General features: G+C 39.3%; 1 protein-coding gene across 1 annotated transcript in view; it reads right to left on the minus strand.

Moving 5' to 3' along the window:
- Positions 1–7,445: 7,445 nt before the first annotated feature.
- Positions 7,446–13,639, minus strand: part of Orc3 (origin recognition complex subunit 3) — a 92,877-nt gene continuing 86,683 nt past the window's right edge. The window contains exons 13-14 of the mRNA XM_070099974.1: positions 10,242–10,429; positions 7,446–7,760 (exon numbers count right to left, since the gene is read on the minus strand). Coding sequence (XP_069956075.1) covers positions 7,655–7,760; positions 10,242–10,429 — 294 coding nt within the window. The 3' untranslated portion in view covers positions 7,446–7,654. The remainder of the gene's footprint in view (positions 7,761–10,241; positions 10,430–13,639) is intronic.

The raw sequence follows: 13,639 nt of genomic DNA on the forward strand, positions 1-13,639 counted from the left end.
CTACCTCATTAGAGTCTAGTAGTCTGCCTCCCTCCCCCAACACCATGGCTTGTGGGTGATATTATACAGTATAACATATAAATATCCAGGGGTTGGGGGTAGTGATGTATCTGGTGACAGTGGCTCTTCTAGTATTTTTTTTTTTTGCTAGGGAAAGTATTTGGCATGTTTTTTAAAGATAAAAGATGATCACTAAGCCAAATGGGATATACCACATAATAACATCATAACACATCACTTGGGCCTGCTACCGTAATTTTCTTATATTTAATTACAGCAAGCCAATACTGGTCTGCAAATCTTGTTTTTCTTAAGGGTTATCCATATATATATATACGTATAGAGAAAGAATTTATTTTTGTTCAGATGTCCATAGAAATTACAGCTGTGTTCTGGGTAACAACAAAGTTATGGTTCCTTACCAGTCACAAGCCAGCCAGTTTGTCATTGAAGTTTCTGTAGCCTTAAGTGTGCCAGTTGCAGGCTGCTGGGTGATGAGTACACATCAGTACAAATGTTACACTGAGTGCCCAAACAAAACCAGTACGAGGTGACCCCTCACTTTTAATGTTGAAGAACAATGGGTTCTTCCTTTCCTCCTGATACCTGGACCACCTCTCTGCATGAACAAGTCATGCAACTGCTTTTAAAATTAAATACAGCAATGTTTATACCTGAGCCTGATGGTGGGTGCATGGGCAAGAGCCCTGGGGTGAGCATGGTGATAATATTGTAGTGTTTTGGTAGCCTCGCCTCTGCCTGTGCACCCATAACCTTGCTCGTATATCAGCCATCTTTTTTACGTAGACTTTTCAGTGTTTCAGTCAACCTCTTATTGTTGCTCCCAAATGTAATGTCATATATGATTATAATAAACAATATGTAGCAAGGCTGAGTTTCTTTTTCACTTATGGATATAAAATTGACAATAACAAAAATTAATAACAGTAAAAAGCCACTGATGAGATGTCTGCACAGTATTTAAATTTTTTTTTTTTTCAACAAGTCGGTCGCCTCCCACCGAGGGAGGGTGACCCAAAAAAGAAAGAAAATCCCCAAAAAGAAAATACTTTCATCATCATTCAACACTTTCACCACACTCACACATTATCACTGTTTTTGCAGAGGTGCTCAGAATACAACAGTTTAGAAGCATATACGTATAAAGATACACAACATATCCCTCCAAACTGCCAATATCCCAAACCCCTCCTTTAAAGTTCCAGGACTCAAGTCCGACTATATGAAAATAACCGGTTTCCCTGAATCCCTTCACTAAATATTACCCTGCTCACACTCCAACAGATCGTCATTCCCAAGTATCATTCGTCTCCATTCACTCCTATCTAACACGCTCACGCACGCTTGCTGGAAGTCCAAGCCCCTCGCCCACAAAACCTCCTTTACCCCCCTCTCCAACCCTTTCGAGGACGACCCCTACCCAGCCTTCCTTCCCCTATAGATTTATATGCTTTCCATGTCATTCTACTTTGATCCAATCTCTCTAAATGACCAAACCACCTCAACAACCCCTCTTCTGCCCTCTGACTAATGCTTTTATTAACTCCACAGCTTTTCCTAATTTCCACACTCCGAATTTTCTGCATAATATTTACACCACACATTGCCCTTAGACAGGACATCTCCACTGCCTCCAACCGTCTCCTCGCTGCTGCATTTACCACCCAAGCTTCACATCCATATAAGAGTGTTGGTACTACTATACTTTCATACATTTCCCTTCTTTGCCTCCATATATAACGTTTTTTGACTCCACATACACCTCAATGCACCACTCACCTTTTTTCCCTCATCAATTCTATGATTAACCTCATCCTTCATAAATCCATCCGCCGACACGTCAACTCCCAAGTACAGTGGACCCCCGCATAACGATCGCCTCTGAATGCGACCAATTATGTAAGTGTATTTATGTAAGTGCGTTTGTACGTGGATTATATGTGAAGTCTGTGCCAGGTGCAGAGCTCTGGGTAAGTCTAAAATATACAATAATTTCTAAAATACATGACAATTTAGTCCTTATATTTAAAATGTTTTAGGTAGACCATACAATAAGTGTCAGGGGCCCGAGACTGTTCAACTGCCTCCCAGCACACATAAGGGGGATTACCAACAGACCCCTGGCAGTCTTCAAGCTGGCACTGGACAAGCACCTAAAGTCAGTTCCGGATCAGCCGGGCTGTGGCTCGTATGTTGGTTTGCGTGCAGCCAGCAGCAACAGCCTGGTTGATCAGGCTCTGATCCACCAGGAGGCCTGGTCTCAGACCGGGCCGCGGGGGCGTTGACCCCCGGAACTCTCTCCAGGTAAACTCCAGGTAGTAGGTTGGTAGACAGCAACCGCCCAGGGAGGCACTACTGTCCTGCCAAGTGAGTGTAAAACGGAAGCCTGTAATTGTTTTACACGATGGTAGGATTGCTGGTGTCTTTTTTTTTTGTCTCATACACACGCAAGATTTCAGGTACGTCTTGCTACTTCTACTTACACTTTGGTCACACTACACATACATGTACAAGCATATATATACACACCCCTCTGGGTTTTCTTCTATTTTCTCTCTAGTTCTTGTTCTTGTTTATTTCCTCTTATCTCCATGGGGAAGTGGAACAGAATTCTTCCTCCGTAAGCCATGCGTGTTGTAAGAGGCGACTAAAATGCCGGGAGCAAGGGGCTAGTAACCCCTTCTCTCGTATAAATTACTAAATTTAAAAAAAGAAACTTTTGTTTTTCTTTTTGGGCCACCCCGCCTCGGTGGGATACGGCCGGTGTGTTGAAAGAAATAAAGAAGTCCAGTTAACCGGTTTCCCTTAATCCCTTCACAAAATATTAACTTCCTCACTCCAACAGCTCACCAGGCCCCAAAAACCATTTATCCCCATTCATTTCTATCTAACACGCTCACGCACACTTGCTGGAAGTCCAAGCCCCTCGCCCACAAAACCTCCTTCCAACCTTTATTGGGGATAGCCCCTACCCTGCCTTCCTTCCCCTACAGATTTATATGCTCTCCATGCCGTTCTACTTTGATCAGTTCTCTCTAAATGACCAAACCACCTCAACAACCTCTCCTCAGCCTTCTGACTAATACTTTTATTAACTCCACATCTTCTCCTAATTTCCACACTCCAAATTTTCTGCATAATATTTACACCACATAGTGCCTTTAGACAGGACATCTCCACTGCCTCAAACTGCCTCCTTCCTGCAGCATTTACAATGTTTTTTTTTTTTTATTATCATCACACTGGCCGATTCCCACCAAGGCAGGGTGGCCCGAAAAAGAAAAACTTTCACCATCATTCACTCCATCACTGTCTTGCCAGAAGGGTGCTTTACACTACAGTTTTTAAACTGCAACATTAACACCCCTCCTTCAGAGTGCAGGCACTGTACTTCCCATCTCCAGGACTCAAGTCCGGCCTGCCGGTTTCCCTGAATCCCTTCATAAATGTTACTTTGCTCACACTCCAACAGCACGTCAAGTATTAAAAACCATTTGTCTCCATTCACTCCTATCAAACACGCTCACGCATGCCTGCTGGAAGTCCAAGCCCCTCGCACACAAAACCTCCTTTACCCCCTCCCTCCAACCCTTCCTAGGCCGACCCCTACCCCGCCTTCCTTCCACTACAGACTGATACACTCTTGAAGTCATTCTGTTTCGCTCCATTCTCTCTACATGTCCGAACCACCTCAACAACCCTTCCTCAGCCCTCTGGACAACAGTTTTGGTAATCCCGCACCTCCTCCTAACTTCCAAACTACGAATTCTCTGCATTATATTCACACCACACATTGCCCTCAGACATGACATCTCCACTGCCTCCAGCCTTCTCCTCGCTGCAACATTCATCACCCACGCTTCACACCCATATAAGAGCGTTGGTAAAACTATACTCTCATACATTCCCCTCTTTGCCTCCAAGGACAAAGTTCTTTGTCTCCACAGACTCCTAAGTGCACCACTCACTCTTTTTCCCTCATCAATTCTATGATTCACCTCATCTTTCATAGACCCATCCGCTGACACGTCCACTCCCAAATATCTGAATACGTTCACCTCCTCCATACTCTCTCCCTCCAATCTGATATTCAACCTTTCATCACCTAATCTTTTTGTTATCCTCATAACCTTACTCTTTCCTGTATTCACCTTTAATTTTCTTCTTTTGCACACCCTACCAAATTCATCCACCAATCTCTGCAACTTCTCTTCAGAATCTCCCAAGAGCACAGTGTCATCAGCAAAGAGCAGCTGTGACAACTCCCATTTTGTGTGTGATTCTTTATCTTTTAACTCCACGCCTCTTGCCAAGACCCTCGCATTTACTTCTCTTACAACCCCATCTATAAATATATTAAACAACCACGGTGACATCACACATCCTTGTCTAAGGCCTACCTTTACTGGGAAAAAATTTCCCTCTTTCCTACATACTCTAACTTGAGCCTCACTATCCTCGTAAAAACTCTTCACTGCTTTCAGTAACCTACCTCCTACACCATACACTTGCAACATCTGCCACATTGCCCCCCTATCCACCCTGTCATACGCCTTTTCCAAATCCATAAATGCCACAAAGACCTCTTTAGCCTTATCTAAATACTGTTCACTTATATGTTTCACTGTAAACACCTGGTCCACACACCCCCTACCTTTCCTAAAGCCTCCTTGTTCATCTGCTATCCTATTCTCCGTCTTACTCTTAATTCTTTCAATTATAACTCTACCATACACCTTACCAGGTACACTCAACAGACTTATCCCCCTATAATTTTTGCACTCTCTTTTATCCCCTTTGCCTTTATACAAAGGAACTATGCATGCTCTCTGCCAATCCCTAGGTACCTTACCCTCTTCCATACATTTATTAAATAATTGCACCAACCACTCCAAAACTATATCCCCACCTGCTTTTAACATTTCTATCTTTATCCCATCAATCCCGGCTGCCTTACCCCCTTTCATTTTACCTACTGCCTCACGAACTTCCCCCACACTCACAACTGGCTCTTCCTCACTCCTACAAGATGTTATTCCTCCTTGCCCTATACACGAAATCACAGCTTCCCTATCTTCATCAACATTTAACAATTCCTCAAAATATTCCCTCCATCTTCCCAGTACCTCTAACTCTCCATTTAATAACTCTCCTCTCCTATTTTTAACTGACAAATCCATTTGTTCTCTAGGCTTTCTTAACTTGTTAATCTCACTCCAAAACTTTTTCTTATTTTCAACAAAATTTGTTGATAACATCTCACCCACTCTCTCATTTGCTCTCTTTTTACATTGCTTCACCACTCTCTTAACTTCTCTCTTTTTCTCCATATACTCTTCCCTCCTTGCATCACTTCTACTTTGTAAAAACTTCTCATATGCTAACTTTTTCTCCCTTACTACTCTCTTTACATCATCATTCCACCAATCGCTCCTCTTCCCTCCTGCACCCACTTTCCTGTAACCACAAACTTCTGCTGAACACTCTAACACTACATTTTTAAACCTAGCCCATACCTCTTCGACCCCATTGCCTATGCTCTCATTAGCCCATCTATCCTCCAATAGCTGTTTATATCTTACCCTAACTGCCTCCTCTTTTAGTTTATAAACCTTCACCTCTCTCTTCCCTGATGCTTCTATTCTCCTTGTATCCCATCTACCTTTTACTCTCAGTGTAGCTACAACTAGAAAGTGATCTGATATATCTGTGGCCCCTCTATAAACATGTACATCCTGAAGTCTACTCAACAGTCTTTTATCTACCAATACATAATCCAACAAACTACAGTCATTTCGCCCTACATCATATCGTGTATACTTATTTATCCTCTTTTTCTTAAAATATGTGTGGTGTAAATATTATGCAGAAAATTAGGAGTGTGGAAATTAGGAGAAGGTGTGGAGTTAATAAAAGCATTAGTCAGAGGGCAGAAGAGGGGTTGTTGAGGTGGTTTGGTCATTTAGAGAGAATGGATCAAAGTAGAATGACATGGAAAGCATATAAATCTATAGGGGAAGGAAAGAGGGGTAGGGGTCGTCCTCGAAAGGGTTGGAAAGAGGGGGTAAAGGAGGTTTTGTGGGCGAGGGGCTTGGACTTCCAGCAAGCGTGCATGAGCGTGTTAGATAGGAGTGAATGGAGACGAATGATACTTGGGACCTGACGATCTGTTGGAGTGTGAGCAGGGTAATATTTAGTGAAGGGATTCAGGGAAACCGGTTATTTTCATATAGTCGGACTTGAGTCCTGAAAATGGGAAGTACAATGCCTGCACTTTAAAGGAAGGGTTTGGGATATTGGCAGTTTGGAGGGATATGTTGTGTATCTCTATATGTATATGCTTCTAAACTGTTGTATTCTGAGCACCTCTGCAAAAGCAGTGATAATGTGTGAGTGTGGTGAAAGTGTTGAATGATGATGAAAGTATTTTCTTTTTGGGGATTTTCTTTCTTTTTTTTTTGGGTCACCCTGCCTCGGTGGGAGACGACCGACTTGTTGAAAAAAAAAAAAAAAAAAAAACTTCACACACACATATAAGTGTGTTGGTACCACTATACTCTTGTACATTCCCCTCTCTGCCTCCATGGATAACGTTTTTTGTCTTCACAGATACCACAACACACCCCTCACCTTTTTTCCTTCATCAATTCTATGGTTAACCTCATCCTTCATAAACCCATCTACTGACAAGTCAACTCCCAAATATTTGAAAACATTCACTTCTTTCATACTCCCTCCCTCCAACGTGATATCCAATTTTTCTTTATCTAAATCGTTTGATACCTTCATCACCTTACTCTTATCTATGTTTGCTTTCAACTTTCTACCTCTACACACCCTCCCAAACTCGCCCACTAACCTTTGCAACTTTTCTTTAGAATCCCCCAAAAGCACAGTATCATTAGCAAAAAGCAACTGTGTCAACTCCCATTTTGTATTAGATTCCCCATAATTTAATCAGCCTCCCCCTTAGAAAAAAACTTTCTAAACCACTTGTGCACACACACACAAAACAACGTCTATTGCAAAACCCACTTACTATTATTCACTACACAACTCTAGAAAGACAAATGATAGTTTGAACAATGGTGAAAGTGTTTCTGTTTTGGGTCACCCTCCCTCAGTGGGAGAGGGCTAGTGTTAAAAAATAATGATCACCTAACTCCATAAAGCAGGTACAGCAGACATTGGCTAAGAGGGCATACCTGTGACCAGTTGAGGTTTTTCCCACCTACACAACCCAGCCTGAAGCATCCATGTTACTTGTCTGGTTAACCAGGTCATTGCTGATGTATAGATATAATCAGTGACATCATTTTTATTAATCTATAATTTATCTACCTTAATAAAGCTAAACAAAACTCCCAAACCTTAGGACCTGATGTCTTATTTCAATGAAAAATATATAATTGATTTAAAACTTTATTAAGAAAAATATATGAAAAATGATACACAATAAAATTATCTTTGAAACAGTACTATGAAACTATTAAATATTATAGAAAAGAAAAACAACTCCAGATGAGAGTCTGACAAATATAGTAATCGTTATGGCACGTGTGTGCACAATCTGAATTGTAATTTAAAAAATAGAATTAACAGCACATTCACATAATGAATTTATTTTTGAGCATTAACATCCACCCCAAGTAAGCCTAGCAACGTGGTCAGTTTTGCGACGTGTGGGCTTAACAAAGCCCAAGAACTGCAACTCAGATACAGCTTGTGCAAATCGTGCTCTGCACAACTGTTAAGGAAAATAATAGTCTGTGAAGATTCATAAGACATACACAAACATAACATGCATAAGAGGGCATAAAAATTAATTGTACATTTACATAGAGAAATGGATTTGAAAAGTACTCTAATTATATACATACAAGAGATGGATTTAAAAAATAATTACTGTATATACAGAGACGGAAAGACATTAACCGAATGAACGATGGTGAATGTGCTATCTCTGGGTCACCCTGTCTTGGTGGGAGATGGTGGTAGAGGATAAAAAAAAATGGATTTAGAAATAATTATACACATGGATTACAAATTATCACAGACAGATTTTTAATAACAATGTTTTATCCAAAGTTGTCATATGCACAGACCATCTTTCTGAAAGAATAAGGTAAATAGAGGTAAAAATAAAAAATAAATAGTTCAGAGGGCTATCTGCAATGTAATGTCAGTGCACCTCTAGCAAAAGTGATGGAGTGAATGATAGTGAAAGTGTTTCTTCTTTTTATGGCCACCCTACCTCAGTGGAAGATGGCAAGTGTGTTACAAAAAAATAGTAAAGACAGAAGACAAACAGTCATTGTCAAAATATTGGAAAAAGTCACAAGAAAAAGTGGATAAAACAAATGAAGGAGAAAGATTTATTGATTAGTGTACAATTTGGCATTCATTCTGGAAACTCCTGTACTGTATATCAAATCAACTTAGCTATTATGACAAGTCACAGATGTAATTCAAAAGCTAAATGGATGGGCGGATTGTATTTATCTGAATTTTAAGGGGTTTTTTGACCGAGTTCCCAAACAGAGACTAATTTAGAAACCTCAAAAATGTAAGAGGAATAAAAGGTGAACTATTAAAATAGATGAAAAACTTTCTTTTTGACAGAAAAGTGCAGTTATAAGAAGAGTTATAAGAGCTGTACCTGCCTCAATAATACTTTAATGTAAGTAAATAAATGACTTACCAGAAGGAAAAACTATATGAATATGTTTGCTGATGATGCAAAAAATATTAGGTCCAATAAATAATAAAAATGACTGTAAATCTCATCAGGATGACTAGAATAAATTGAGCAAATGGAGTGATATGGATGCAATTTAATGTGAAAAAAAGCCACATAATATAAATGGGAGAGTGAGAAATCAAGCTATATGATAAGTACAGAGTGTGTGGTACAATACTGAAAGTGGCAGACAAAGAAAGCACCCTAGGAATTATTAGAACAAAATTATCAATGGGTTACAAACAAAATTGCGAGAAACTCGTATGCTACTCTAGCGAATTATAAAACAGCTTTCAAATACAGTGGAACCTTGGCACTCAAACTTAATTGGTTCCAGAAGGCTGTTCGAGTGCCGATCTGTTCGAGTACAGTACTAATTTTTCCCAACCAATTTTCTTTTTGGTTGACTGTTCTCACTAACTCTCTTAGGCCCCATGGTGACTTCTTTCTTTCAACACACCGGCCGTATCCCACCGAGGCAGGGTGACCCAAAAGGAATAACGAAAGTTTCTCCTTTTCTTCTTTCTTTCAACGTACCAGCCGTATCCCACTGAGGTGGGGTGGCCCAAAAGAAAAAACTGAAGTTTCTCCTCTTAAATTTAGTAATATATACAGGAGAAGGGGTTACTAGCCCCTTGCTCCCGTGACTTCTTTATATAAATAAAAAAACACTAAAAAATGCGAAGAAACACAAAATAGTTTACAGCGAAGTTCTGGCATGTCGTGTTTGTTTGGTCAAGTGCCAAGCAAACAGTTGACTACCGAGTGATTTGTTTACCAAACAAAGGGTTCGAATACCAAATTGTTCGCATATGGAGCTTTTCAAGTACCAAGGTTCCACTGTATATGCCATAATACATGTTCCAACATGAATTAGGCTAAAAGTAGAGTATGCAGCAGTAGCATGGCAACCTCATCTTAACAAAACAAGATGTAGACAAGTTAGAAAAGGTCCAAAGAAAAGCTAGAAAATGGTTACCAACCGTAAAAGAACAAAGGTCATAATGAAAGGTTGAAAGCACTAAATATGCCAACAGAGGAAACATGATAACCCATACACATCATAAAAGGACATGAAAGGTTAGGACTTTTTTCTTGCCAACAACAGGGATAACAAGAGGATACACAGCTGTAAATTGAGAAAAAAGTGGAACCAAAGAGATACTAGGAAAATTTTCTTCACAGAGTGGTAGATCAATAGAAAGAATTAAAAGATCATGCAGTATGTGTCACTGCCAGCATGAACTTCAAAAATATAAAATGATAAACAAATTATTGAAGACAGGACATGATGAGCATAGCTCTGCTCCTGTACCTACAAACAGGTAATTACCAATCCCAATCCCACATTTTAAAGTACTGTACATTTATAAATTTCCTTCACTGTAAGATACTTATATACCACACGTGCAAATCCTCTTACTATAATTATACATGAATGTACAAGGTTTTTATGCATTTATTTATAATAAAAGGATACTGAAGTTTCTGATCAATGGTCCTCTTGCTGGAAGTATCTTCCTCTGGCTCTGTAACTGATATGAAGGCTTGAAGCCAGTCATACAGATTTATAAGGCGACCACACTCCAGGTGAAGTTTGTATGCCACACTAACATCTGGCAAGGTTGGAACCACACTCGACAGGTCCTCCAGTTGACAACACTCGCACTGCAATGTAGATGATCAAATTAATGAAAATTTCAAGTGTAACTGAATACTGTACACTTATCAACAAATTTTGTGTAGCAAAATAATTCATCAAGGATTAACATGGGAGAAGCTAATCAACCAACAAAGTTATGCAGTTCTTACAAACCTAAGGATCTCCCACATTAAAACAAAACTGAAAATTATGCTGCTATCCTACTAGAGATATCCTGAGATAACCTTAGGCATAATACTGATCCTCAACAGATGAAAGTATTGTAGTACAATATACAGCTAATACCCAATCCCATTCAAACCATCCATCTCACACAATCTTTCTCAAACCAGCTATTTGAGATAGTCAACCCTGCTCAAACCAGCAATCTCAGTCAACCCTGCTCAAACCAGCAATCTCAGTCAACCCTGCTCAAACCAGCAATCTCAGTCAACCCTGCTCAAACCAGCAATCTCAGTCAACCCTGCTCAAACCAGCAATCTCAGTCAACCCTGCTCAAACCAGCAATCTCAGTCAACCCTGCTCAAACCAGCAATCTCAGTCAACCCTGCTCAAACCAGCTAACTCATACAACCAATTATACTAAACTAGAAGTTTCAGACAATCAGTCCTGATCCAACCAGAAATTTCAGACAGTCATTCTGTTCAAACCAGATGTTTCAGACAGTCATTCTGCTGCAACCAGAAGTTTCAGACAGTCATTCTGCTCCAACCAAAAGTCTTAGGCAGTCAGTCCTGCTCAAAGATTACAAGAAAACAATAAAAACTCATCAAGAGAGCACATATAAATGACTGACTCTCAAAAGATGTCACAAAATGCAAAAAAGTTAAGAAAATACCTGACTGACAACATCAACCCGGGTTACGTTCAAGATAGCAAAATAATTGTCATCAGACTTACTACAAACAGAAGTGAGGATATAAGGTGTAGAAGTGAGCCTAAGCAACTCCCTGTTGCCAGTATTTGTCCTTCACAATACGTATATACAATCTCCCACACTTCTCATACTTTTGCTTATGTGCTACTGGTGTTTGTGTCAGCATAGCTTCATGACAAATAAACAATAATTATTCTTTAAGCAATATTAAGCTAATCTTATCAAAGTGTTTTACCACATTAACTTAATTTTTCATACATTAACTTGTAAGTGTAACAATCTGTTCTTAATTATTATTATTATAATAATTATAATTATTACCACCTTACTATTTATAATCATAACTCCCATATTCATAGCTGAATGAGGCACTTGAGCCCATGACATTGTTACATGAATAAATGCATCTGCAAATGCTAAATTTATGCCAGAACTCTGTTAGGCCAGTCTCAGAGCTATCATCCACTACCAAGATGAGTTTTCCCATCACCTTGCATGTGCAGTGGTACTTAAATATCTTAACTCCTTGATCCAGTGACTATTAAAAATGTCACACTGGGAGGTAAAAACACAACCTTTACTTTTGGGTCCACAGACTGCAAGATCTGAGGACTAGAGTAACTACCAAGAATGAAAAGAACCTTCATTGCAAGGTTCTTTCTAGTAAGTACTTGAAACAGAAACATAATTCTAAGTTATACATATTAACTTGATAAACCACCAAATATTAGGGAAACCGGTTTTGTCTTGACTCTGGGGCAGGGGGGTTTTCTGTGCAATAAATTAGCACAGGTTAGCACTTAAAATCACCTGTTGCATTTGTAAAGAGAAGCAAAATGAAGCAATATTTAGCTACCTTGAAACCAGCTCTATTGTTTTGTGCTTGCTAATGTATATTCTTGATGACACACACTTCCAAGATAGCTCCATTTAGTCAGCATTAAACATTAAGTCGGGCCTGTAATTGCTCTCAGACATAATTTGTGCAAGTCAACAGGGTAACTTTCCACAGCTGCTGATGTACTTTTACCATTAAACCTTATATTACAAAGCTGATTACACCTTTTAAAGCTGTCAGACCATCGAGCATTAAAAATGCACTATTGTGAAGGTTCTCCACCTCCTCCTCACACACAGCTTAATAGTAGAATAGGGATTAATGCCTTATTATCTGAGCACTAAGTGGGGCCCCTATTCTTGTTTTCTCCTTAATCCATCACTGTTACATTTTCCTATAGATGTATGTAGGTGTACTGACTCCTTTGACATTCTTTACATCATATAACAATCTGCACTACATATTTTACAAGCTTTTCCTTTCACTTCATTGTCTTTAATTTTACGGATGGTGCGTTCTCTCAGCTCAAATATGCAGGCAGGCTGCCTCACAAGTGTACCACTTTATATTTCCAGTTTCATCAATACTGTCAAACTTTCAAACTTACTGTACATATTTTAATTGGCATATATTCCTCTTGAGTGCCATGGTTAATATTCTGAGACAAAATCCAAAATTGTATGATAAATACCAAGTGAACAAGATATTTGAAGCTCCCAATAAGCAACTATAGACTGAGTGAGTGGTAGTGGGGTTGGGTAGGAGCTGTGCCTATTCAAGCACTCAACTTGTAGGCCTAAGAAGGTGAGAGGAAAAAGTCTTTACAGCATGGACTATAAAGATTTTGTGTGTAACTTTGGTTCTATGTTTACACAACATACTATAAGGGCTCTTTTAGTGCTATGCAAACAAAACAAGATGCCCTTTTCACTCGTTTTGAGATAAAATCACACTTTATTTATAAATGGATTTACTGTACCAGCAATCCTACCTGAGTACGAAATGTTTAACAGGCTTCTATTTAACTTATATGAGAAGATGGTAGTACCTTCTTAGATGGCTGCTGTCTATCAACCTTCTATCTACAACTTAGCCTAACTTCTCTTACAACACAAACATTTAATGTGAAAGTCCTTGTTCATTTATCACTCAGTGTAGCCTCAAACCCTGATGTGGGTGAAGCAGTCATCATACTTATGTTATATTTAATAACTTAACAAGATGGAATGCATGAGCATGAGACTGTACTATAGTGATTGGTAACTGTAGCTTTCACACATCTTTCCTCCAACACATTGGTATATTTAACTAGCACACCATTGTTCATTTACTCTAATAATCTCTGTGCCCTGATAGATAAGGATAAGCCATGCTTACTCCCGATTAAGCAGTCTAACAAGCTGAAATGGATGACATGAGTGGCTGGCCAGCTGACTCCAAAACTGAGTGCTTGACAATAGTACTGTAACTAAAATAATATTTATAAACACTCATTTTTC

This window comes from Cherax quadricarinatus, chromosome 71 (genome assembly GCF_038502225.1).
Source record: "Cherax quadricarinatus isolate ZL_2023a chromosome 71, ASM3850222v1, whole genome shotgun sequence".
In the NCBI taxonomy this organism is placed as follows: Eukaryota; Metazoa; Arthropoda; class Malacostraca; order Decapoda; family Parastacidae; genus Cherax; species Cherax quadricarinatus.